General features: G+C 36.2%; 1 protein-coding gene and 1 long non-coding RNA gene across 8 annotated transcripts in view; one reads left to right on the top strand and one right to left on the bottom strand.

Moving 5' to 3' along the window:
• The window catches only part of LOC135225633 (uncharacterized), a 66,938-nt gene extending 54,502 nt beyond the window's left edge, over nucleotides 1-12,436 (bottom strand). Inside the window, exon 1 of one of the 2 annotated variants that reach the window (XR_010317053.1) lies at nucleotides 12,422-12,436. This is a non-coding gene — a long non-coding RNA (uncharacterized LOC135225633). Of the gene's footprint in view, nucleotides 1-12,355; nucleotides 12,371-12,421 lie in introns of those variants that run through there. The other variant, XR_010317052.1, reaches the window with a different exon arrangement.
• LOC135225631 (XK-related protein 4-like) overlaps nucleotides 1-25,000 on the top strand; it is an 85,001-nt gene that overhangs the window by 31,838 nt on the left and 28,163 nt on the right. For 2 of the 6 annotated variants that reach the window (XM_064264950.1, XM_064264949.1), the window contains one exon: nucleotides 2,791-2,944. In XM_064264950.1, coding sequence (XP_064121020.1) covers nucleotides 2,810-2,944 — 135 coding nt within the window. In that variant the 5' untranslated portion in view covers nucleotides 2,791-2,809. Of the gene's footprint in view, nucleotides 1-2,790; nucleotides 2,945-8,754; nucleotides 8,788-12,551; nucleotides 13,713-25,000 lie in introns of those variants that run through there. The other 4 variants (XM_064264954.1, XM_064264952.1, XM_064264955.1 and 1 more) reach the window with 4 other exon arrangements.

Below are 25,000 nucleotides of genomic sequence, written 5' to 3' on the forward strand. Positions count from 1 at the left end.
ATATATATATATATATATATATATATATATATATATGTGGTGTGTGTGTGTGTGTGTGTTCAAGTATGTATGTATGTATGCCTTTGAACGGTAGGTAGTTGAAGCATCAGTTAGGCCGAGGTTTTTCTTTTATTATGCGGATTTCAAACTTGCTTTACCAGTTAAAGCATAATTTGCTATTAAAACATGGAGTATGAATGTAACTCGGAGTATAATGCCAAGACGCTCCCCGTAGTTGCGTCATCAGTGCACCTCACGTGGTGCACTGTAGGCATTACTTTAGTTTCTTTGAAGCGTCTCTTAGGCTCGTAGCTACAACCCTTATCATTCCTTTTACTGTACTGTACCTCCGTTCATATTCTTTTCCTTCTATCTGACTTTCCACCCTCTCCTAATATTTGTATCTTAGTGCAACTACAAGGTTGTCCTCCTGTTACACCTTTAAACCTTTTTGCTCTATTTTCTCTTTCAGCGCTGAATGACCTCATAGGTCCTAGTGCTTGGCCTGAGGCCTAAATTTCCGTGCCAAGACGACAATCTCATTCTTTGAAAAACCTAGAGACGGAGTGACCGTATTTTGTCTTAAAACATAAAAATGTAGGCCTAAATTTCCATGCTATTACTATTTGAAAAACCTACTGATAGAATCACCGTATTGTCTTAACACAGAAAAATATTTGGTCTAAGGAAATATGTTTGAAAATTAGCGTAAAGAAATGTTTCTGGTTCTTGATCACTTGAAATACTACGGATAACGTAACTTCTTGGATAACTCAAGCAAAAAGCACCCACTCAGTCAAGCAGTGTATATTATTTCTGGTGTGCAAGAAGTTATTTTTGGCGGAACCGACAGATGTTAGAAAGATTAAGTATTCACTAAAGCTGTTGGGAAAAAGTAAGTATACACTTGAGCGGAAGGAAAAGAGTAAGTATACACTTGAGCGGAAGGAAAAGAGCAAATATTCACTTGAAAATGAAACCACAATTACAGAAGCGAGTGATTCTGCTTTTCTTCGAGTCATGAAATGAAAAATTTCTGTTATTAATTGCATATTATTGGCATTCGGTAAACAACATGAATTTAAGATTAAATCGTGACACATCACGAAAACAGTTGTAGAAGCGTTGGCGCTATCTATTGGTTGAAGAAGAAGAAGAAAAAAAACTGGATGGGAGCTCGAAACTGTCTATGGTAACTGTTAGCAAAATGAAAATGGCTCTTGATGGCGTTGGAAATGGAATATAAAATTGAGGCCAACGGCCGTGCAGTGAAGGGCTTATGAGGTCATTCAGCGCTGAAAGGTAAAATGTGAGTAAAAGGTTTGAAAGGTGTAACAGGAGGAAAACATTACAGTTGCATTATGAAGCGATTATTAGGAGAGGGTGGTAAGGAAGATGGAAAAAGAGAATATGAACGGAGGTACAGTAAGACGAATGAAAGGGGTTGCAGCTAGGGGCCGAAGGGACGCTGTAAAGAACCACAAGTTAGCCTACAGCTAGCAGAGTGAGGAGCACTGACGACACGGCCTTCCTACGGGGTTAACGATGGATGTTGATCGCGCCATGTATCGTACAGGAAAAAAAATAAGTTTAATAACAGGATCTTAACAATTTCTTTGTGGATATAAAATGGCACGCCTTCTACCGGCAATTAAACGTAAACAATATTCAGATATGCAGGGCACTTCTCCACCTACTCTGGCATAAACCAGCATTAATTAGACCTGCATTCCTTCGTGCCCTCGATGTCCTCGCCATTTATAAGCCTCTAAATCTTTATTCCTCTGTTTTGAGTTTTTTCCATTTCTTCATAAGACTCTACATTGTTTATTCAGCTTACATGTCAGATTGTATGAGTATCTTTTGTTCGTACACACACACACACACACATAAAGTGTGACTCACATGGGGATCGAACCTCATTCTCTCGAATGAAAGGCTAGGACGCTACCAATTTGCTCGCTAAGTGTCAATTGGTAACGCCATCGCCTGTCATTTGGGAGATCTGGGTTCGATCCCAGTGCGACGTGAGACAGAAATTTATGTCTGTGAAACACGTTCCTTCGTGGCTTTTGCCTTTATTTTATATTCATCACGTTCCAGATATTTGTGATTCAGTTGTACACACACATAAACACACACATATACGTATGTATATATATATATATATATATAATATGATATATATCTATATATATCAATAATTATCACATATCTGTGATTCATATAAATTATTCGAGCCACAAATGTCCTTTAATATCTAATTCGCTCTACCTCGGAATTGGTATATTTTCATATACGTACACCGAATCGGTGCAAATTTATCCTCACTTGTTTAGCCGAATCGATAACATCACTGACGTCTTGATTTCGTCTCTGTCCGCTTGGACGGTGGTTCGAACCCACGAGAGGACGAATTATTATCAACTAAAATATTCCCCTTCGGTTTACATATATGAAAAATAATCTCAATTCCGAGGTAGAGCAAACTAGATATTAAAAGACATTTGTAGCTCGAATAAAATAATATATATATATATAATATATATATATATATATATATAATATATATATATATATATATATATATAATATAATATATAGCAGAACGGAGATCGCTTGCGACAAACCTTCATTATTAATGTTATGTGTTTAGGATACACGTGCACCGCACTTTTGCAATAAATTTATAAATTTGCGGTCACGCCTGGCATTAAAATAAATGCAAGAGCAAATGCAAATAGAATCCGAGGGCAACCAAGTCTGACTTCCTCTTCTCTCCTACTGCAGGTCCTTCATGTGAGGAAGGATGAAGACCCACCCCAGCAAGAGGGTATCCTTCGTGCCCGTGCCCACCGAGGAACGAGAAGGGACGGAAGAGGGGGACGATTTGGTCCAAGATGGAGAGCAGCGACCCAGGAGCAAGTTCACTGTATGGAATGAGGTACGATTTGACTGCTTCCTTGCTTTGAAAAAAAAATTGCTTTTAGTCGATTCTTACGACAAATGATGGCATCCATCTACGGTTGGGTAAAAACTGAAGGACTGTGTTAGAGTCTCAAATTTTTAAAAAATTAACTCGTACAACAAATGATAGTATAGATTTACTATTTATGAGATGAAGGATTGTGCTAGATTTGCTATCAGTTTGTTTAACTAACTCCTACAACAATCACTGGTGTCCATTTACTATTTGGTAAACACTGTAGGATTGTGTCATTTTTTTAATCGACTTATGCATCAAATAATATTATCCATTTACTATTTGGTAAAATGAAGGATTGTGGTTGATTCGTTGTGAAAATCTACGGTCTTGATTTTAATCTATGATCCACTTGAGTCTTATAACATTGATTTGTGAATGCTTATCAATTCTGATATCAGGAATTTATTTTTTCATATAGGTTAGAGAATTTTTCAATATTGACGTTTAACTCTTCTGGCGAAATACCCAGCTTGCGTTCATGTAATTTTTTTCCTCCAAACACGTGGTGCACTGTAGGCATTACTTACGGTTCTCTGCAGCGTCCCTTCTTCCATTAGCTACAACATATATATATATATATATATATATATATATATATATATATATATATATATTATATATATCTCTAATAAAGGGAGACCATAAAAACGCCAAAATTTAGAAAGTAAGTATTATATTTCACAGACTGCCAGAAGAGAGAGACAGCAGTCTCTGAAATATAGAACTTCCTTTCTATATTTTGGCGTTTTTATGGGCTCCTTTTATTAGATGGATTTCTGTTGTAATAGAATATTTTTTACAATTCACACACACACACACACACATATATATATATATATATATATATACTATATATATATTTATATAATATACATATCTTATGTGTGTGTATGAATAAAAACAAACCATTTCACTACCGTATTAAACTCTTTCATCACTGTCTTATCAAAAACCTCCTCATTAGACTACACACAAATCCCCAGCCAAATCCTGGAATTAGCAGGTCAAGCAGAGAACGCTGATATGCGTTGGCGTTACCCGTTCGAGAAACCAGTATGAACTCGCACTTCCATCCCAGTGGGAACGTTCTCTCTGCATTAATGCAGTGGATTCATTTCGGGAGAAATTGAAAAGAATGTCACGTCACGATTTAATGATATTTTTATGAGATGACGCTTGAAAATGAGGACAATTTTAACCTTTATGAATCTAAAGTTGTTGTGATGGTCAAAGTTTCTGTGTACAGCAAACCAACCAGAGAGGGCGGTCTGACTTATCCCGCCGCCTATTACGTCATCGGTGCAGTAGGGAGCGCGTGACGTCACGGGGTCGCTGTGGACTTCCCCACCCCTTCAGCTATTTCCACCCCGCCCACCCCCCACCCCCGTGATAGATCGGACACATTTTTATCTAGACCAGGTCTTCCGCCACTGCGCGCGAGTTGGCTGACCTATTATGGATCTGGAGTGAATAAAAAAAAAGTAAAAGTAAAAGTTAACTGTATCACCTTGAGTAGTCAGTGAATATATTTCTGTTCTCGATTTGCGTTCATGTATATATGTTTAAAAGTGTATACTAGAGTCGTCTAGGCCAATTATCCTTTATTTGATTTTATAACAGCGTACGCGGAAACAATAATAACGTTGTGAAATAATATTTATGTTTTATTGAGAGTGAAGTGAACTTCATTCCAAGTTATTTTTATATATACATACATACGTACATGGTGCGTGTGTTTGCATATACGTAACATATATATACGCATGTATGTATATTTCTATATATATAAATATATGTATATAGTGTGTGTTTATACATACATACATATGTACATATATACACGTATACTATGTGTGTTTTTGTATATGCGTTTATGTGTTGGTACACATCTACATAAATGCATACACATACACAGATTACTTTGTTCAAGAAGGAGGTTTGCTTCGCCACTGAACAAAAATAATGCCTGATTCTAATCAACTTTAGTGACAACAGCGAAAATATATTTATATCAAATGTTTTTTTTTCACTCGAAGAAGAAATAGCGATCTTTTTGTAATTGAAAAAAAATTAAATTGTCATTGTTTTCTTAGGCGTTGTCTCAGCCTACGCAGCAAAAAAATAACGATTTTTACATTTGAAAGGAAAATGAAAATCATGCAGACGAAACAACGCAGTTGAGAACATTTTGAGTTACCGAATTAAATCCTCACTTACATTTTTGTGGACATTTTATTGTTAACGGAAAATTGTCCCAGATTTCATCACATTCTTTTATAATAATAATAATAATAATAATAATAATAATAATAATGATGCCTTTCTGTGTCTTTTTGCAATAATGATAACTATATGAATAATGAATGCAATAATAATAATAATAATAATAATAATAATAATAATAATAATAATAATAATAATAATAATAATAATAATGCCTTTCTGTGTCTTTTTGCAATAATGATAACTATATGAATAATGATAGCGCCTTTCTGCAATAATAATAATAATAATAATAATAATAATAATAATAATAATAATAATAATAATAATAATAATAATAATAATAATAATAATCAATAATAGTTAAAGGGGGTATTTGCCTGAATATTCCCATATTGCAGGGGAATTCCTGCCAACATATATATCCTTACTATCTATCACGCTCCTTCCCCCGCTGACCTTGGCGTCACAATAGGTAAGCAGTGACGTATTAAAGGATTCTGATGAGGCAACGCCGCATAACGAATCACGGATATTACGAAAGCTGGCAGCGTTACGAACACACAGCCCGCCACATAATTAGGACGAAACGACACGAACAGAGAGACAAAGAAAGACAATATATTATTATTATTATTATTATTATTATTATTATTATTATTATTATTATTATTATTATTATTATTATTGAAGAAAGATATTATTTATTATTCTGTTATTTTGAAGAAAGGCATTATTATTATTATTAATATAATCTTCCAAAGTCTAGATTGTCTACAGTGGAAAATAAAAGTATTATATACCAAGATAAATTGATTAACTGATTGATCGACTTCAGAAAACTGGCGTTACACAACAATGATTGCCGTGTCCGAACAAATCTAATCAACTATAAATAACCGGTTATAGATAAAGTAAATAACTAATCAATAAGAAAAATAAATTCTTGATAAAAAAAATAGAATTACCCACCCAGTTTTGTATAATAATAATAATAATAATAATAATAATAATAATAATAATAATAATAATAATAATAATAATAATAATAACAATAATAATAATAATAATAATACTTGAGCAAATGGAAATATTGTTATGTAAAATTGGTCCAGGTTTGACCACTTTTTCCGGTTTTATAATAATAATAATAATAATAATAATAATAATAATAATAAAATAATAATAATAATAATAATAATAATAATAATACTGGGCCAATATCTGAAAACCAGTGAAGACGAGTGGTGGCTAAAGAGTGCATGGAAGAAGGACTAATAAAAGTAGACGAAGACCCAGAAATATACAGAGACAGGAGAAAGACAGACAGAACAGAGGACTGGCACAACAAACCAATGCACGGACAATACATGAGACAGACTAAAGAACTAGCCAGCGATGACAATTGGCAATGGCTACAGAGGGGAGAGCTAAAGAAGGAAACTGAAGGAATGATAACAGCGGCACAAGATCAGGCCCTAAGAACCAGATATGTTCAAAGAACGATAGACGGAAATAACATCTCTCCCATATGTAGGAAGTGCAATATGAAAAATGAAACCATAAACCACATAGCAAGTGAATGCTCGGCACTTGCCCAGAACCAGTACAAAAAGAGGCATGATTCAGTGGCAAAAGCCCTCCACTGGAGCCTGTGCAAGAAACATCAGCTACCTTGCAGTAATAAGTGGTACGAGCACCAACCTGAGGGAGTGATAAAAAACGATCACGCAAAGATCCTCTGGGACTATGGTATCAGAACGGATAGGGTGATACGTGCAAACAGACCAGACGTGACGTTGATTGACAAAGTCAAGAAGAAAGTATCACTCATTGATGTCGCAATACCATGGGACACCAGAGTTGAAGAGAGAGAGGGAAAAAAATGGATAAGTATCAAGATCTGAAAATAGAAATAAGAAGGATATGGGATATGCCAGTGGAAATCGTACCCATAATCATAGGAGCACTAGGCACGATCCCAAGATCCTTGAAAAGGAATCTATAAAAACTAGAGGCTGAAGTAGCGCCAGGACTGATGCAGAAGAGTGTGATCCTAGAAACGGCACACATAGTAAGGAAAGTGATGGACTCCTAAGGAGGCAGGATGCAACCCGGAACCCCACACTATAAATACCACCCAGTCGAATTGGAGGACTGTGATAGAGTAAAAAAAAAAAAAAAAAAAAATAATAATAATAATAATAATAATAAACAATAATAATAATACTGTCTTTCTGTGCCTGTCTGCGATAATAATAATAATAATAATAATAATAATAATAATAATAATAATAATAATAATAATAACAATAATAATAATAAAAGGAAGGCCAAGCAACCCGGAACCCCACATTATAAATACCACCCAGTCGAATTGGAGGACTGTGATAGACAAGAAAAAAAAATAATAATAACAATATGAGAGATACTCATATATTCAGTGAAATAGGTATTTATTGAAATACCCCTACCCTCTAATGGGCTGTGGGTATCTTAGACTTAAACAAATGCCTTGGGAATCGCAGGTCACTGAGCTAAGGTGTTGAAGGGTATAAGAGGCCTAGTGTGGACCTCTGGATATCCTACCAACATGCCCCACCGCCATTAAATCCTGGAAAAAATTTGTATATATATTACATTTACTACATTTAACTACATCATATGGCTTTCCTTCTATTTTACGATATATTCTTTCAGTTCAAGAAAATTAAAGGTATCATTATGTACTGTATACTATTTGTATACAGTATTTAGCTGTGTTGTTCTTTCCAGAAATATTTGAATTTATCTGGACAGTATATGGAACTATTGAAAAAAAAAAACCAATGTAACATTGTATTTTTTCTTTATCACATCTTGCTTCATTTGAATTATTGACATCGCAGTTCCACTGCATTATATATATATATATATATATATATATATATATATATATATATAATATATATAGGTATTATATGTATATATATATAATTGCACCTTCTTGGAAGATATGCTGCGTGCGCCCTTACCAACGGATACCTTTACATAACGGTGTCCAGAAGAACATCGGCAAAAAGATCAAGACGAAAACGAGGGATCTGAAATTAATACAAATGTCTCTCTCTCTCTCTCTCTCTTTTTACTGTAGCTCACGCTTCTCTTTTAGGTCCTTTACATAAGCACACAATTAATTGTTGTCTCCCATTTATTCTTTCCAGTCTCTCTCTCTCTCTCTCTCTCTCTCTCTCTCTCTCTCTCTCTCTCTCTCTTTCAAGCTTGAGATCATGCTACTCTGCTATGTCAGTAATCCTTTACATTAAGTCCACACTTAATTACTGTAGCATTCATTCTTTTTAGTCTCTCTCTCTCCTCATGCGTTAGCCCATGATTCTCAATTATGCCAGTAATCGCTTTACATAATTCCATAGTTAATTACTGTCTCATTCATTCTTTTCAATCTCTCTCTCTCTCCCTCTCTCAAGGTGTGGAGAAGGGATATCCGGTAGGTGCCTAGAGTTCTAGAACAGCGTTGCAAAACCTGTTTAGTGAGCGAGCGGTTGTGCTTAGGTGAACAGGCTTCACTCAGAATCTGTGTCGGTGAATTAGTGACGCGAAACGCTATCGAGATTTTGGCCTAAAATATCTCCCCTATTTTTAAAAATCTCTCTCTTTTTTAGTTCTTTCAAGGATTTGCTCAGTCAGGTCTGCTGTTCAAAAGGAAATTCGTGCAAAAATAACCTAAGATAAAGGACTTTTGAGAACGGATATTCTTGAATGTTGTGTTATATAGGTCTAGACAGCAGCTGTTAGAGAGCCAAAGATGTGCCGAAGTTATTATTTAAAAGCAGAAACTTACTGATTGTGGTTTTACTGGAAGTATCTCACGGTTGTGTTTAGCGAGCAGTGAAAACCAATAACTGCTATTGAAAATGCAATTTTCGAAGCGCTCACTGCTGTTGTAAAGGCAGTTTGCGAAGAAAGTGCTTATTGCCACTGAAAAGGCAACTTACGAAGAAAGTGCTTACTTTCTTTTCCGCTGTCAGATTGTTTAGATTAGACAGCAAGTGTCAAACAGCGTGAGCTATCATAAAGTAAATTCAGTTTGTCAACAAAAGACATACGGTTACACAACAACTGTCTTTCGTTCTTACTTTAGATCTTCAGCTGAAAACCATTTTAGGAGAGTCATGAGATTTATACAAGCCCAAGAGGTCTCCGGAGGTAATCCAGCCTGCACACACACACACACACAGAGAGAGAGAGAGAGAGAGAGAGAGAGAGAGAGAGAGAGAGAGAAGAGAGAGAGAGAGAGAGAGAGAGAGAGAGAGAGAGAGAGAGAGAAATTGTAGGGAAAGGTGATAAAGAAGTAAATACGAGGGGATAAAAAAAAATTAGACCGATACACCTGAATTCAGGATACTGTCATCGGGAAGTAAGAATGAATGTGCTCTTCGTTAAACATTTGGAGGGTAGAAAACAGGGGCGTGTACAGACTCTCAGAAGGGCAGGGGCCCAAGTGCGAAAATGGGCACCCCTTAGGTTTTGAAAATGAAATCTCCCATGTTTCATATGCTACAATTATATAATGATATACGATTCATATAAAAAAAATGTTGACAGGATAATGTGACAAGTATGGGTCCAATATCAATCAACCCACGTATGATAGGATACAGTTAAGTTATTATTTCTGACAAAGTGAATAAGAAAAAGGGCACGCCCCTTGTGAACGCCCCTGGTAGAGAAAGAGCATTTTATAAATGAAAGTTCTTCGGCACGATTAGACCATCAGTCTCTAGACTCTAGAGTCTAGAGATTTATAAATCAGATCAAATCAGCTATGCTGCTAACTCATAGACCCATATACATATATATATATATATATATATATATATATATATATATATATACATATATATTGTTTTTCACGATCAGTACCGTTAGAAAATAACACCGTAAGGTGAATCATACGACGTCAGGATAACTTTCTTTATTCTTAACGAGGTAACCTCGGATAGGAGCGCTAAACCTGGTAAGATGCTGCGCATGCGCCCTCACCATAAAGTGCCACGTAGGATCTTCGGTGTGTGTGTGTATGTGTGTGTGTTTTTTTTTTAGGGTAAAGGCGTTGATAATATTAACAGCGTAAGGATTCGATGACGATTGTTAATAGGTAAAGGCGTTGATAATAGTAACAGCGAAAGGATTTAATGACGAACTGGAGAATGTTGGTAAGAGACGTTATCTGGATTTGGTGTTTAATTAGACTTAAAAAAAGAAAAAGAAAAAAAAAGAAAAATATAGTTGTTGAAGATGGAGTATATCAATAGTTGATATAAATTTTTTAAACATTATTTTTACATTATTATTATTATTATTATTATTATTATATTATTATTATTATTATATTATTATTATTATATTATTATTATACGCATCAAAAGGCGTACACATTAAACTTAAGAAAAATTTCAGATCCAAATAACGGACATAACTAACTGTTAAATACTAATGTAAAGACTGGTGATTATAAGAAAATATTAAGAAAACTGGCCAAAGATCAAGTTTAAAGGGACTGTTGAAAGCTTATGTGACAGAGAACACAAACAGCATCCGGTATGTAATAAGGTAAACCTTCAGCTATCTGCCAACCCTCTGAAAAGCTGACGTCAACTTGTGCGATGTAAACATTGTTTCGTGGAAGAGGCGAACAGTGTTTATGCGGAGATTATGATGAGAGAGAGAGAGAGAGAGAGAGAGAGAGAGAGAGAGAGTCATTATTACCCGGAGATTGATGTAATTAATTACTCTCATGAGAGAGAGGCAAAAGCTAAAGAGAGAGAGAGAGAGAGAGAGATGTTATGTTTCATTAACTGTAGGTTGGTGTGAAGGATGACTAACTAAGAGTGGAGCTTGGGCTAAAGCATGAGAGAGAGAGAGAGAGAGAGAGAGAGAGAGAGAGAGAGAGAGAGAGAGAGAGAGAGAGAGAGAGAACGAGAGAGAGTTAAAATTACGTTAACTGTAGATTGTTATGCAGGGTTATTAACATGCGAGAGAAACATGGGCTAATGATATGAGAGAGAGAGAGAGAGAGAGAGAGAGAGAGAGTAAATTGATGTGAAGGATTACTGACAAAAGAGAAGCATTGGCCAAAGCATGAGAGAGAGAGAGAGAGAGAGAGAGAGAGAGAGAGAGAGAGAGAGAGAGAGAGAGAGAGAGAGAGAGAGAGTCAGTGAAAACGAGCTTGATAATGGAAGAGGCATCGTGTAGTCATACTTGCAAACCAGTTTGACAGGTATAAAAAAGTAAAAAAAAAAAAAATAAATAAATAAGCAGCATTCCTTAATAGTGCAAGTCTCCTTGCAGAATACTGTTCGCTTCGTTCTTATAAGCAATAATAATTTTCCAAAATGTCTTTAGCCGTTGTGCTGCAAACTTTTTAAACTGCCGTTTCGTTAACGTTCCTAGAAGAGAGTTATGGTGAGTTCAGCATATCTAGAAATGGCACTAGAAAGTTGGAAAACTTTTCCATATACGCAATCATGTGAAGTCTTTCGAGTATTGCAACATCACATTTACTTTTTATATATTATTTGGATACAATTGTAATGTAATGAAAATGTTTTTTTAAACGCATTGTTCATCCTTGTGTTTTACAAAACGCGTAGTTGCTACGCATCCAGCATTATTAGCTATGATGCAATGCTGCCTTGCCAAGTAACGGATTTATTTACCACCTGTTTGAAAGAAAATGACTTCTATGCAACTTGTAATATGGAGTTGATAATATTGTAAAATAAGCGACCTTATTCAATTCGGTGTTTGAACGTTTGAAAAGTCGTTGAACCCCTCGTGTGATACTTGCAAGTTGCTCGCACTGTTACCCAGCGATTTTATCAACAATTCATTCTTTTACTACATTCTTTTACTACATATTCTAATCGCCCATTCTAGCAAATTATGTTTCACTTGTATGCCTAAGGCAAAATGATGTTCTGTATCATATACGTATCACTCGTAAATAAAGGGAAAATAAAAAAAGGAAAAGTTAGCTAACAGACCCCAGCAGAGAGTACGTGGCATCAAAATCATGGTTCAGAAATCCGACGGAACAAACGCAGCTTCGAGAGGGAAATGATAACGTTAATAATAGCATAATACCGGATGTAGCTCCAGATGGTTCTACGGCTGCTAATATTTTCTTTTTCCCTTATCCCACTCACTCACCGAGTCTCGCACTCACTCATCAGTTACTGAGAGTTGGAGCTGCGCTGCGAAGGGTTAAGAGTACACTAAACAGTTCTTGCGACACTGAACTATAACTGTGGTACTATGTATACCCAGGCGACACGGTGGGTCTGTGTATGTGGGCCTGAATGTCAAGTGGGGTTGATCGTGCACCATGAAGATTACTTTACGTCGAATGAATTAATTGGCGCATAGCTGTCGTTATGGCAGCCAACGTTTTTGGGGATGCTGCAGCCAAGGTCTCTAGATACAGGCTGCAGCAGCCTCCCCGATCTTGGAAACCGTAAGCCTACGTAGGAGTCATTTTTAAAGTATTTATGATCTTGAATAAACTATAATGACCCACAATCACCCGAGATGAAGAACAGCTCCTCGCACTGGCCGAATTGTTGGGTGAAAGCGCAGGAGAGAGTGAGACCGAGGGGGAGGGAGAGAGAAAGAGAAAGAGAAAATGGGTTTCACGTTCGTGTTAACATCGTCGTCATCAGGTGCGTCTGCCACCCACCCCCAATATGTATGTGCGTGTGTAGGTATGGCGTTATGAGCAAAGGGACTTTGCTTCTTCCGGAGAGGCCGACGTGGTGTGGCAATGGGATTTCCTGGCCATGCACAAGGACAGGAGGAGGGTGTGCACTTACAAGCCTCTCTCACACGCGCGCGCGCACACACTCACTCGCACACACACACACACACTCACACAAACCTCGCCGAGGGAACGCGTGTTTTAGTGGTGAACAAACCATCGGTGGGGTGAGTCAAGTGTAAGTGATGGCGGTCTGAACGCTAGTGTGTCTTTCCAATAACGTCAGTGTGTGATTCAAGCGTTTAATGAGATTCGTTTAATAGGAAGTGCGTGATTTTTATACGCAGTTTATTAATATTTGTTACTGAATGGTGCCTTATTGTTACAGCCAGGGGCGGAAATGTGAAAGTAATGAAAGCCAGCTATTAAAGAAACCATGTTTTTTCATCTACTGATTGTTTAAGATGACAGCCGGCTATTTGCGAAGTTCCAGGAGTGAATACTTAAACTTTCAGATGATTTGCTTGGGTGAAAATCTCAGTCGGATGATCATGAGGTAACAAAACTTGGTGTGATGGCAGATTGCGGATAGAAAAAGCTGTCGGGAAGCCGTAGGCTTAACAAGTGTTATTATAAATAGTGCTAAGTTTAAAACACAAGATAAGAATGACTACTCAGTCGGTCTGCTCGGCCGACAGTTTGATGAGCGAATCGAGACGTCGATGCAGCTTCACGTATAGAAGTGAGGTAAGTCTGTCGTTTTTTGGGGGCTGTTTCGTACCCCCATACTTCTTTTTTTTTCTTCTTATGCTTTTAGCCAGCAAGCCCCGGGGTACCAGTTGACCTTGGCGGTGAATCCTCTGATGGAGCTGGAAGTAGGGTTCCCGTTTAAGATGTTATTGTTGTTTTTTTTTCTTTTATTTTTAGTAACGTTTAGGGGTTGTTTATCATATTCCTAGTCAACGACCCTCTCTGATGACTTGCTTTTGTTACTTGTCAATCTTTCCTATTTCTTTCTGTTCCGAGGCTTCCGACCATTGTGTACCCGTTCGACTTTTTGTCAGTTTTCCATCTTTCTTCTCTTCTTTTTTCTTTTGTTTTGCATCACGATTATCCTTGAAGACTCAGGGAAGGTTAAAACGCATGCATTCAAAGGAAAGCCACTACTCTTCAGCCTAAAGGTATCTCTGTAACTTTAAATTAGTACCTTCACTTGCTTGACGTCAACTTTTTATTTTGTTTCTGGTAAAGTCATCGGTGCTTGTGTGTGTGTGTGTGTGTACCTGCTGGCCGATTCATTGTTCCCCTAATGACACGCAGTCTTGTTACCTGCCCACTGCGCAAACATGCCCTGATTCCCTACACCTTTGTGTGTTTTATGAAAATGTCTAAAGATGAATACGTCATTGACAGAATGCCACTGATTTCATTTCCTTTAAAGCCCTGTAGCCACATAATGAATTCCAGTTAATGTAATCTAAAAGACTAGACATGTTTAGCCTATATAAGTAAATGGAAAGTGAAGCACCTAAGGGTGGCTAAAGACAAAACCCGCTCTTTAAGGCTGGTCATCCATAGATATACGTAGAGAAGTTGATCATGGCTACAAGTTCTCTAGAACCGGTAAGTTTAAAGTATTTGCATGTAGGACACATGACCCAGAAGCCTAATCGCGTTAGAAGAATGCTTTTGATGAGAGTCAACTGTACCATTTGAATATCATTAACGGTTAATTTCATCGTTCCTAATATATAGCCTTGACACTACATCCTGTTTTAAAATGTATGTAAAAAAAATCCTGGCACTGTACTTGAACAGATGTATTGCCACCAACAAGTTTTGAAATTGTAGATTTTGAAATCGGGAGATGTAGATTTAGCAACTGCATGCATCACTCGGCTGTGGAAATTCTCTCTCTCTCTCTCTCTCTCTCTCTCTCTCTCTCTCTCTCTGACTATTTTCTGCAACAATTCTGCATCGATGTGTTAAATTTGAGCAGCAATTCTGCATCGATGTGTTAAATTTGAGCAGCAATTCTGCATCGATGTGTTAAATTTGAGCACGAAATAAATCGCGAGAAATAGTGTAGTATAAAACCACCTCATGGCGGAAATAGTGTTTAGCGAACAGTCTGTCACAGTAGGAAAGAGAACGGTGTTGCTGGAGGAAATCCACAAAACGGCAAGTTTCTGGGAAACCGGTCTCGCCCTACGACGCTCAAGACGTGATATCGAAAGGCCTTTTTTTTTTTTTTTTTTTTTTTTTTTTTTTTTTTTTTTTTAAGGATAATTCCAGTTTTCATCTGACGGACAAATCGTTGTAAAATACCCAGGCCATTTTGTATCCTTCCTTGTATTTCACGATCCCTTGTTATAAAATACCCGGCCCATTTCTTTTGGTTTTTTGAAGAATCTCATTTGCCTATTTCCATAAGGTATTGGACCCATAGCTCTGTTTATTCTTTCGAATCTCGTCAGCCCATTTCCGTAAAGTATTGGACCCATATCGTTGTTTATTTAATTTTTCGAATTTGGTCAGCCTATTTCCATATAGTATTGGATCTTTACCTTTGTTTGTTTAATTTTTCGAATCACGTCAGCTATTTCCTTAAAGTATTGGACCCTTACCTTTGTTTATTTAATTTTTCGAATCACGTCAGCGTATTTCCCTAAAGTATTGGACCCATAGCTTTGTTTATTAAATTTTTCGAATCTCGTCAGCCAATTTCCTTAAAGTATTGGACCCATAGCTTTGTTTATTAAATTTTTCGAATCACGTCAGTGTATCTCCCTAAAGTATTGGACCCTTAGCTTTGTTTATTAAATTTTTCGAATCACGTCAGCCAATTTCCTTAAAGTATTGGACCCAAAGCTTTGTTTATTTAATTTTCCGAATCACGTCAGCCAATTTCCTTAAAGTATTGGACCCATAGCTTTGTTTATTAAATTTTTCGAATCACGTCAGCCAATTTCCTTAAAGTATTGGACCCATAGCTTTGTTTATTTAATTTTCCGAATCATGTCAGCGTATTTCACTAAACAGGGCCGTCCAACCACATGCCCGTGGGCCAAAAGTGGCTCGTTTGATTTTGAAAGTGGCCCGCGAAAGAAAAAATAAGTCACAGAGATGTTTGTAAATTGTCAGCTGATTACTCAAACATTTATGATTATGTGTCAAAACTATTGTCAATGTTTGGTTCAACTTGGCTCTGTGAGAGCACATTTTCATTCATGAAGTTATGAAAGTCAACATTATGATCTCAATTAGTGACGTAAATCTTGAGTCCGAATTAAGATGTGCTCTCACTGATTTTCACCCTGACTTTTTTTTTTAAATAGTAAAGTCAAGCTATTATCAGCATTCCCACTAAATTTACCTTTGTTTGAATTAAATAAACTCATGTTTGCCCTCTTTAAAATATATTTCTTTGAATTCCTCGAAATAAGTTCCTTGTCATTTTCAAAATGATAATTTTAAGTAAATTATATATATAATATATATATATAATCTAATGATATATATATATATATATATATATATATATACATACATACATACATACACTTATATACATAAACACACACACATACATACACACAGGTGGCCCGCATGACTTTTTGTTTTTTTCAAGAGTGGCCCTCAGACTAAACAACTTGGACGGCCCTGCACCCATAGCTTTGTTTATTTAATTTTTCGAATCTCGTCAGCCAATTTCCCTAAAGTATTGGACCCATAGCTTTGTTTATTTAATTTTTCGAGCCTCGTCAACCTATTTCCATTATGGACCTGTAAATTGTTTATTAAATTTTTCGTTTCTCGTCAGCATATTTCCATTTAGTATTAGACCCCCTATAGCTTTGTTTATTTAATTTTTCTAGACTCGTCAATCGATTATTAGAGTTCATTTATTTAATGTGTTTGCTATCGGTCGTATGCATTCTTGATTTTATTACGTATAACACTCGTGCATTACCAAGAAATAACAAGGGGTCACTGACTCATTAAGCAGTTACTGAAATAGCCCGTTTTTGTTTACCGTCTCTTGTTTTTTTTTTTTTTTTTACAAACTCAGATCGAAGACTACCAGTTTGACACGTACTTGCAAGCTTAACAGTTGGCGGTTTGTTTACACTATTTCTTGTGCTACATACAGCTGTCTGACCACACTCATATGTGTATATATACACATGTATACATATATAAATATACTACATGAATATATATACCTAGATATATATATATATATATATATATTTGTGTATGTATAGTACACACACATGTGTATGTGTGTGCGTGTGTCTTGTGTAAGCGCCTCCAGTCTTTAATATTTGATATCATTCATACCTTCGCAAATGCATTTGCCAATTTTGTCCGCTATAATGACAGTAGACCACCGTAACCGCACAATTCATTCTGCCCCCGTCTCACACACGTTTGATGACTGGTATAAAATTCAGTTTAGTTCCAAAGCTTATGAAGATGAAGAGGTACCATGTTTCTATAGCTATTCGTACCTTCATAGTCATGTATTATCATTGCATTTGAGTCGTTTTTTTCCCTTACCTCGTGAATGAGCTGGCTGCAGAAAGTGTTGTTATTATTATTATTATTATTATTATTATATGGTGCTACTTTGGCTTGTTATGTACGTGTCACCTACTACGAAGCGCTAGTCCTATACACGGTCTAGGTACGTATACCTAGACCGTAGTCCTGTACACCGTATAGGAAATGTAAAGTAGACGGCCGCACGAAGATATGGTTCATTATTATTTGTAGACCACACGATATAGAAACAGGTGTATGCTATACTTTGATCCCCGAGGATAGTACTAAGCGTGGCGTACCAAGTAGCTTCCGCCATGTTTAGTACTTTAACACCTCGAAGGAGGTGGCTATAGTACTAAGCGTGGCGTCCCAAGGAGCTTCCGCCATGTTTAGTGCTGTAACACCTTGGAGGAGGTGACACATAGATATACAAGCCAAAGTAGTACCATTATTATTATTATTATTATTATTATTATTATTATTATTATTATTATTATTATTATTATTATTATTATTATCATTATTAAGTCTTAGGTTAAACGTTTTGCGTTGTGTCATTTTGAATTAAGGGAAGGAATTGCAATAAATACGACAAAAATTTTAAGATGAGCTTATGCAGTATGCAGACTTCATCCAGACATCTCGTGTCCTTATTTTCAATAGGCCTCTATCCACGCTATATAGGAGACATGTTTTCCTCGGAGTCTATTTGCAAAGCCCTTCTGTACAAACTCCCTCTGAACTCAGCTATTTCGGACATAATTTCCTAAAAGCTACATCTTGGAAGACGTTAACTCATAAACCCCGTAAGGGAGTAGCGCCATCAGTGCACCTAAGGCGGTACACTGTAGCTATTACTTAAGGTTCTTTGCGGCGTCCCCTCAGCCTACAGCTGCAACCCCTTTCATTCCTTCTCCTATGCCATGTTTATATTAACTTTCTTCAGTCTTGTTCTCCACTCTCTCATAACATTGTTTCAGCGTTATTTTCTGCGCTGAATGACCTTATAGGTCCCAGTGCTTGACCTTTGGCTAATTTGTATTCCAATTCAGTTGCATCATCTACTCTGAAGGAAACAGAATCTCACGAAACTATGTGTAAATATATTTGAAATTCAAAATTGCGATGACTTACAGTGCAGTATCTACTGTAACAGGAAACTAGATACTGTATCTGCGAACTGTCGTTCAATACAGACTCAGACTATCAAACGTGAAGTGGCCTTTGGTGATTGACGCCAGAGCAATGTACGTCGGTCAATTCATCACTCGGTCTTCTTCATTGTATCAGCCATGCTGAAAGGGAGACGAAGATAAAATAAAAATCTAAGATTTTTATGTTTGTGTAATATCGGATTCTAAGCCTTTGTTTTCATGTAGTATTTCTCTGTGACCTACAGTAGTATAAGCCTGTGAATCGGAGGGTGTACTGTGACGGCGTGGTACTTGGTGTCCGACTTTGCGTGTCTTTGAACAGACAAAATGCACTTTCTGAAATATTGTTGCATGTCGAGCACATTGTTTTTCTCTACATGTTAATTGTTACTACAGCCGTTACCTCTTGCTCAGGTTGGATAGGATAGAGCCAGTTTCCCATATGGCGGTGGAAAGAGATGCCGGAAAGAGTAGAATTGCTTTTAAAGAACTTTTCGCTTACTCATGGAGTAAGCCTACAAAGTACTTTGTTGTTTTTGTTGTGGGGGGTGGTAAGGATGGTCTATGGGAAAGCCTAAAAAAAGGTCCTAAAAGGGTGTTACGTGTTGAGTTACAGATATAAGAATTTTAGGATTGGATATTTATGAATTATTTAATAGAATGAAAATTAAAAAATAAATATTGTGTATTTTGAACAGTACAGAGAAATTATTCCTTATAGAATTTTGTGTATTTAATTTAATTTTCGTTTGTGAAACAACACTATTTGTGTTTTAATTTACGTTAAGTCAGGAATATAATGTTTACAACTTATGCGTAAGGGGAAAACCTTCATTGCGTCCCGAGTAAGCTGGAAGTCGGATCGCGCCTTGTTTTTTATTATTTCATAGCCACTAATGCCAACTGTTTTTATGGCTACCAAAGTCCTTTGCTGGCCACATGAGTTCGTTTGTTTTAATGACCACCTAATTTGTTTGTTTTGATTGCCACACAAATCCTTTGTTTTGATAGTCACCTAAATAGTTTGTTTTGATGGCCACCAAAGTCCATTTTTGTACTACAACTAAAGTCTTCTTCTTTGATGGCCACTAAAGATCGTGGTTTTGATGACGTTTGAGTCATTCATATAAGAATGCATTCAAGTCTGTATAACCTTGTATATTATATGAAAAGTAAGGCTGCGTTTAGCTTGGAAATTTATGTCTGACAGCGACCATACTTTGATTTAATCCTGATATCTTCTATTTCATTCTGACATATTTTTCTTTCGTAAGATCAAGTAAAAATAAGGTTTCAATGAGCGAAATATTCCGTAGTGGGATTTTGCCAATTCAACTGCGGCTTTATAAGAAAACTATATTGTAGTTATAACTGTCAAAAACGAATCGTCCGCCATTGTTTAATCTCACGTAGTCAGGAAATCCTCATGAACACGTGAGATCTAATGTTTTATATTTTATATATTTTTTTTTCCGGTGGGGATGGGGGATTGGTGTAGGGCGGGGGGAAGCCGGTTAGTGCTGTCAATGCAATTGACGCGTGAAATGCTTTGGGCAAATCAAGGAAAATGTAATTAAAATATCGATGTCAATCTGGTACATAGTGCTCGGTCAAGTATTAAAGATTTTAAGAAATAATTAATGATGCAATACACAATGAAACCCATTGCAACACCGGGGAATAGAATAATGGAAAGATTATAGAGAGAGAGGAGAGGAAAAGAGATACGAGAAGGAGAGGAGAGAGAGGAAGAGCGGACGGAGATGCGAGGAGACCGTAGAGAGAGAGAGAGAGAGAGAAAAGATTCCAAAAATGGGAAAAGCCTGAAGTGTCCATTTCTTTTTATATGTCCATAAGTACATTAGTGTAGGGACTTAATAATGTGAAAGCAGTAGTGAATGTAAATTATTGATTATTTAAGTAAAACTTGATAATATTCTTAATATCCCTGATATGAAATAACTCATTTGGCCTATCCAGAAGATAATTCTGATAGGCCTATCATGTCGTGTAGTGATTCTCTCACAAGGGCCACGAATCGTACTTGTTTTGTATATCTGAGAACCTTGTATACTACACAGCAGCAGTGTTGGTTGTGTAATGTTATTAATCAAGTAATAATGAGCCTAAGTACAGATTGCCAAATGCCAGTCCTTGCAGAATGATGACGGGGTAGTTTGTATTCATGGTAGTTATTCATTTAAATTGCCAGATCTGTCATACATATATACGTAGTACATACATATACATACATGCATCCACACACGCGCACACACATACATATATATATATATATATATATATATATATATATATATCTATATATAGATATAGATAACCGAATACCACAGGAAAATGACAGACTGAAGTTCAGTACCAAGTGCTTTCATGTTTTTATTCAAGCATCTTCGAGGAAAAAGAAGAAGAAGAAGAAAAAAAAAAGAATCATGTATGCATGGATTCGTTGCCGCCAATCTTTAAAACTGCCGTCGACCACAAACAAAGTTCCAGAGTGGACCTCATTCGTACTTGAAAGTGAGGAGAAACTGGTAACTACTTCTTTCTGTACAAGAAAAATGTAGTAAGACAGCCTTCGAAAATGAAGTATGTCTTTCAAACCGCCTTATGGTCTGATAACATCGTCCCATTTACATGGACTTTAAGAAAGCAAAACATGCCAATGAATATGTAAAGGCTAACTGAGAAATGACAAGGCACCTTTTTTTATGTTTTCCTGCGAGACACGTAAGAGAAAAAAAATCTGAAAAACAAAGTTGCTGCTGTCATGGCGCCCTAACTGTCGCTATTTTAGCCATAACTTAGCCACGATGCAGCATCAGTTCTGACCCCACACGCGAAAAGCTTTTGTATTTTTCCATGAGTCTCCAAGAACGCCTGACATTGAGACACGTCAGATCCTACGCAAAGAAAAGCGAAGAAGCATTTTAGAAATATGTTTCTAAATTTTCCCTCTTTTTTTTTTTTTTTTTTTCCTTCCACCACTTTCAATTGTGGAACAGCCTCTCTTGAGGATGTCGTCCTGCGATTGGAACTTCGGAAGTTCTGCGAAAATGCAATGCACACTTCCCTAATAGTATTCTGCTTGCATTTTAATAATTTTTTATCTATTTATCTATTTATGAATTTAATGACTTTTTAAAAATTGGAGCTGTTCCTTTTGTATTTCACTTTACTTCCTCTTACTTCTTCCTAATGAGCACCATATTCTTTGGAAGCTTGAATTTCAAGTCAGTGGCCCTCTGGGCTTCTTCCGTTTGAATAGGTTTCATCTACTGAATAATAATAATAATAATAATAACAGACTTCTAAGGAGAAATCTGATCTCACTAAGGGTTTGTCACATTTTTTTTTAACTTAGAGACAGAACTAACGATAATTATACAGGTCTTGATTAACGGCGAACACACTTAAACTTGATTGTTAGCATAGAGACGAAAAAATTATCATCGAACCTTGAACGCTTGACAAGGAGTGAAAGTGAATGTGCCATGGTCTCTTCTTTTTCTACCTGCATTTTCTTTTTTTTCTGAGAGAGAGAGAGAGAGAGAGAGGGTATTCGATATTGTATCAATGAAATCTGAACTTCTTATTTTAAACCTGATTTCCAAGTTTTTTATTTTTATTTTGTTTTTGCAGCGTTTGACTGAAAGCAGTAGGCAGTAAAAGGTGTTTTTACATCTGGTTTTGTTTATTATCGATTTGCATTAATCGAAGTTCATTTCCCATCGGTTTATTGTTATGTATGTGAATTCGACTGATTGCTTGATAATGTAAATTGCATCCCCATTTATTTTTAATTAACTTATAATAACGGAGCTTTGAAATTTATCCCCATTTATTTTATATGAATTTATAATGGATTATGGTTATGTGTATGTCCGCATTTTTAGATATTTTCCTGTTTCGACCCTCGAATTTATTTTTATCGACTCTCCGTGTCTTCTGCTCATCATGTCTGTTTTTTTGGATTCAGATCTTTTAATCCCGTTGATGGTTAGTGCCGTCAGTGTACCTCATGCGGTGCACTGTAAGCATTGCGTACGGTTCTTTGCAGCGTCCCATCGGCACGTAGCTGCGACCCCTTTCATTCCCTTTACTGTATCTCCGTTCGTAGTCTCCTTCTTCCATGTTACTTTCCACCCTCTCTGCCAATTTCCGTTTCAGCGCTAAACTTCTTCATAGGTCCCAGCGCTTGGACTTTGACCTAAATCCTGTATCCTATTCTATATTCGATTCAGGCCTTGTAACTTGAAGTATTTCCCCGCGACTTCGCATTGTTTCTGTTCTTTAAAATTTTATTCATGATTTTACATTTTTATTTTAAGAAGCTGTTCACATTTTAGGTTCACAATTGATGAACTCTTACTGTCGTAGTCAGTTCCCCATTGCTCCTGTCCTTTATAACCGGTTCATAATTTAATTTTTCTTATGATCAAAACATTTTGGTTTGTATGTCATCAGTTATCCAAGGCTTCAGTTCATCAATTATCCAAGGCTTCTGTTCATCATTTATCCAAGGCCTCTGTTCATTATATATCTGTCATCATTTTGAACGGTTTATTCAGACCCATTTGCAACCGACAAGATTGCTCTTGTCAAATTGATTGCTTGTGGCTAACCCGGAAGTTAGGTTAGACATCGCGGTAATTAGTCCATTAATCGTTAACGTCTCGCTCAAAAAGGATACATCGGTGAAGTATGCATAGCTGAAGGAGGCCATTTTATATGTATCATCTGGTAAAGTTGTCAGGATTTTATTATAAGATCCATTGTTTGTACATAGCTGTAGAGGTGACAATTTACGTGTATTTATAGGTATCTCTAAACTTCTTCGGCAAATGGATGCATCGATAGAGTATTCATAGCTGAAGGTGACCATTTGATATTTATCTTTTGGTGAAGAGTTAGGTTCTATAAGGATCCATTAATTAGTGTACATAGCTGTGAAGGTGACGATTCATGTGTGTATCTCTTGGTATCTAAAATGGATGCATCGATGAAGTGTACATAGCTGAAACCCCGTGGGGGGTAGTGCCATCAGTGGACCTCATGTGGTGCACTGTATGAATTACTTAAGGTTCTTTGCAGCGTCCCTTCGGCCCCTAGCTGCAACTGCTTTCATTCCTTTTACTGTACCTCCTTTCATATTCTCTTTCTTCATCTTACTTTTCACCCTCTCTTAACAATTGATTCGTTGTGCAACTGCGAGGTTTTCTTTCTGTAACACCTTTCGAACCTTTTACTGTTAATTTCCATTTCAGCGCTGAATGACCTCGTAGGTCCCAGTGCTTGGCCTTTGGCCCAAATTCTGTATTCAGCTCAACTACATAGCTGAAGGCGATCATTTTATATGTTTCATCTGGTAAATTGTCAGTAGTCCCCCCTCCTCTCCCCCTCGCCCCCCGAAAGGCATTGATAAAGCATGTAGTCCTATTTCTCATATGTATCGTAATATAATAGGGTACATATGAACTCTTCAAAGAGTTTATGCACATCCATCACATACATCAACAACTACATCATACATACACATCTATCACATACATCAACAAGTAATATGTCTCCGTTCCATGATTTTTCATGGATTGATAATTGAAAACAACCAAATGGACCTACTAGATGTTATGGGGTCTAATTCTTAATCTGAGAATATTTACTTTAGGCGCCTTTACTGTCGATATTTCTTTCTGTGGCGTCTACCTAGAAAGACATAAACTGCTATATAACCTTTATTAAATAGGCTAGGTTGCTTTTCTAACAACTAATGACCAGAAATCTGTATTAGGTTTTAAAAAATTTTGTCTATAATTAGGTAAGTAAAACATTTAAATCATATAAATGAACATAAATAAGTATTAATTTTTAAACAATCTGGTCTATCATTAGTTGAATAAAAAATTTGTATGATATAAACGAACAGAAATCTACACAAGGTTTTCAAAGACTCTTTGTTATAATTAGTTAAATGAAAAATTTAATCAATCCTATAAATGAACAGCAATCTGCACTAGTTTTTAAAAGAATCTTATGTATAGTTAAATAAAAAATTTAAATCATACAAATAAATAGAAACCTGCACTGGGTTTTTAAAAGAATCTAATCGATAATTAGATAAACTAAAAACAAATTTAAATCAAGTAATTGACCAGAAGTCTGTATTAGTTTTTCAAGGATCTCTTCTATAATTGGTTAAATGAAAAAGATTTAAATCATATAAATGAACAGAAATCTCTATTAGTTTTTAAAAGAATCTTATCTATAATTAGTTAAATAAAAGAATTATATCATATAAATGAACAGAAATCTACACTA

The sequence above is a fragment of the Macrobrachium nipponense genome, chromosome 13 (genome assembly GCF_015104395.2).
Source record: "Macrobrachium nipponense isolate FS-2020 chromosome 13, ASM1510439v2, whole genome shotgun sequence".
Lineage (NCBI taxonomy): Eukaryota > Metazoa > Arthropoda > Malacostraca > Decapoda > Palaemonidae > Macrobrachium > Macrobrachium nipponense.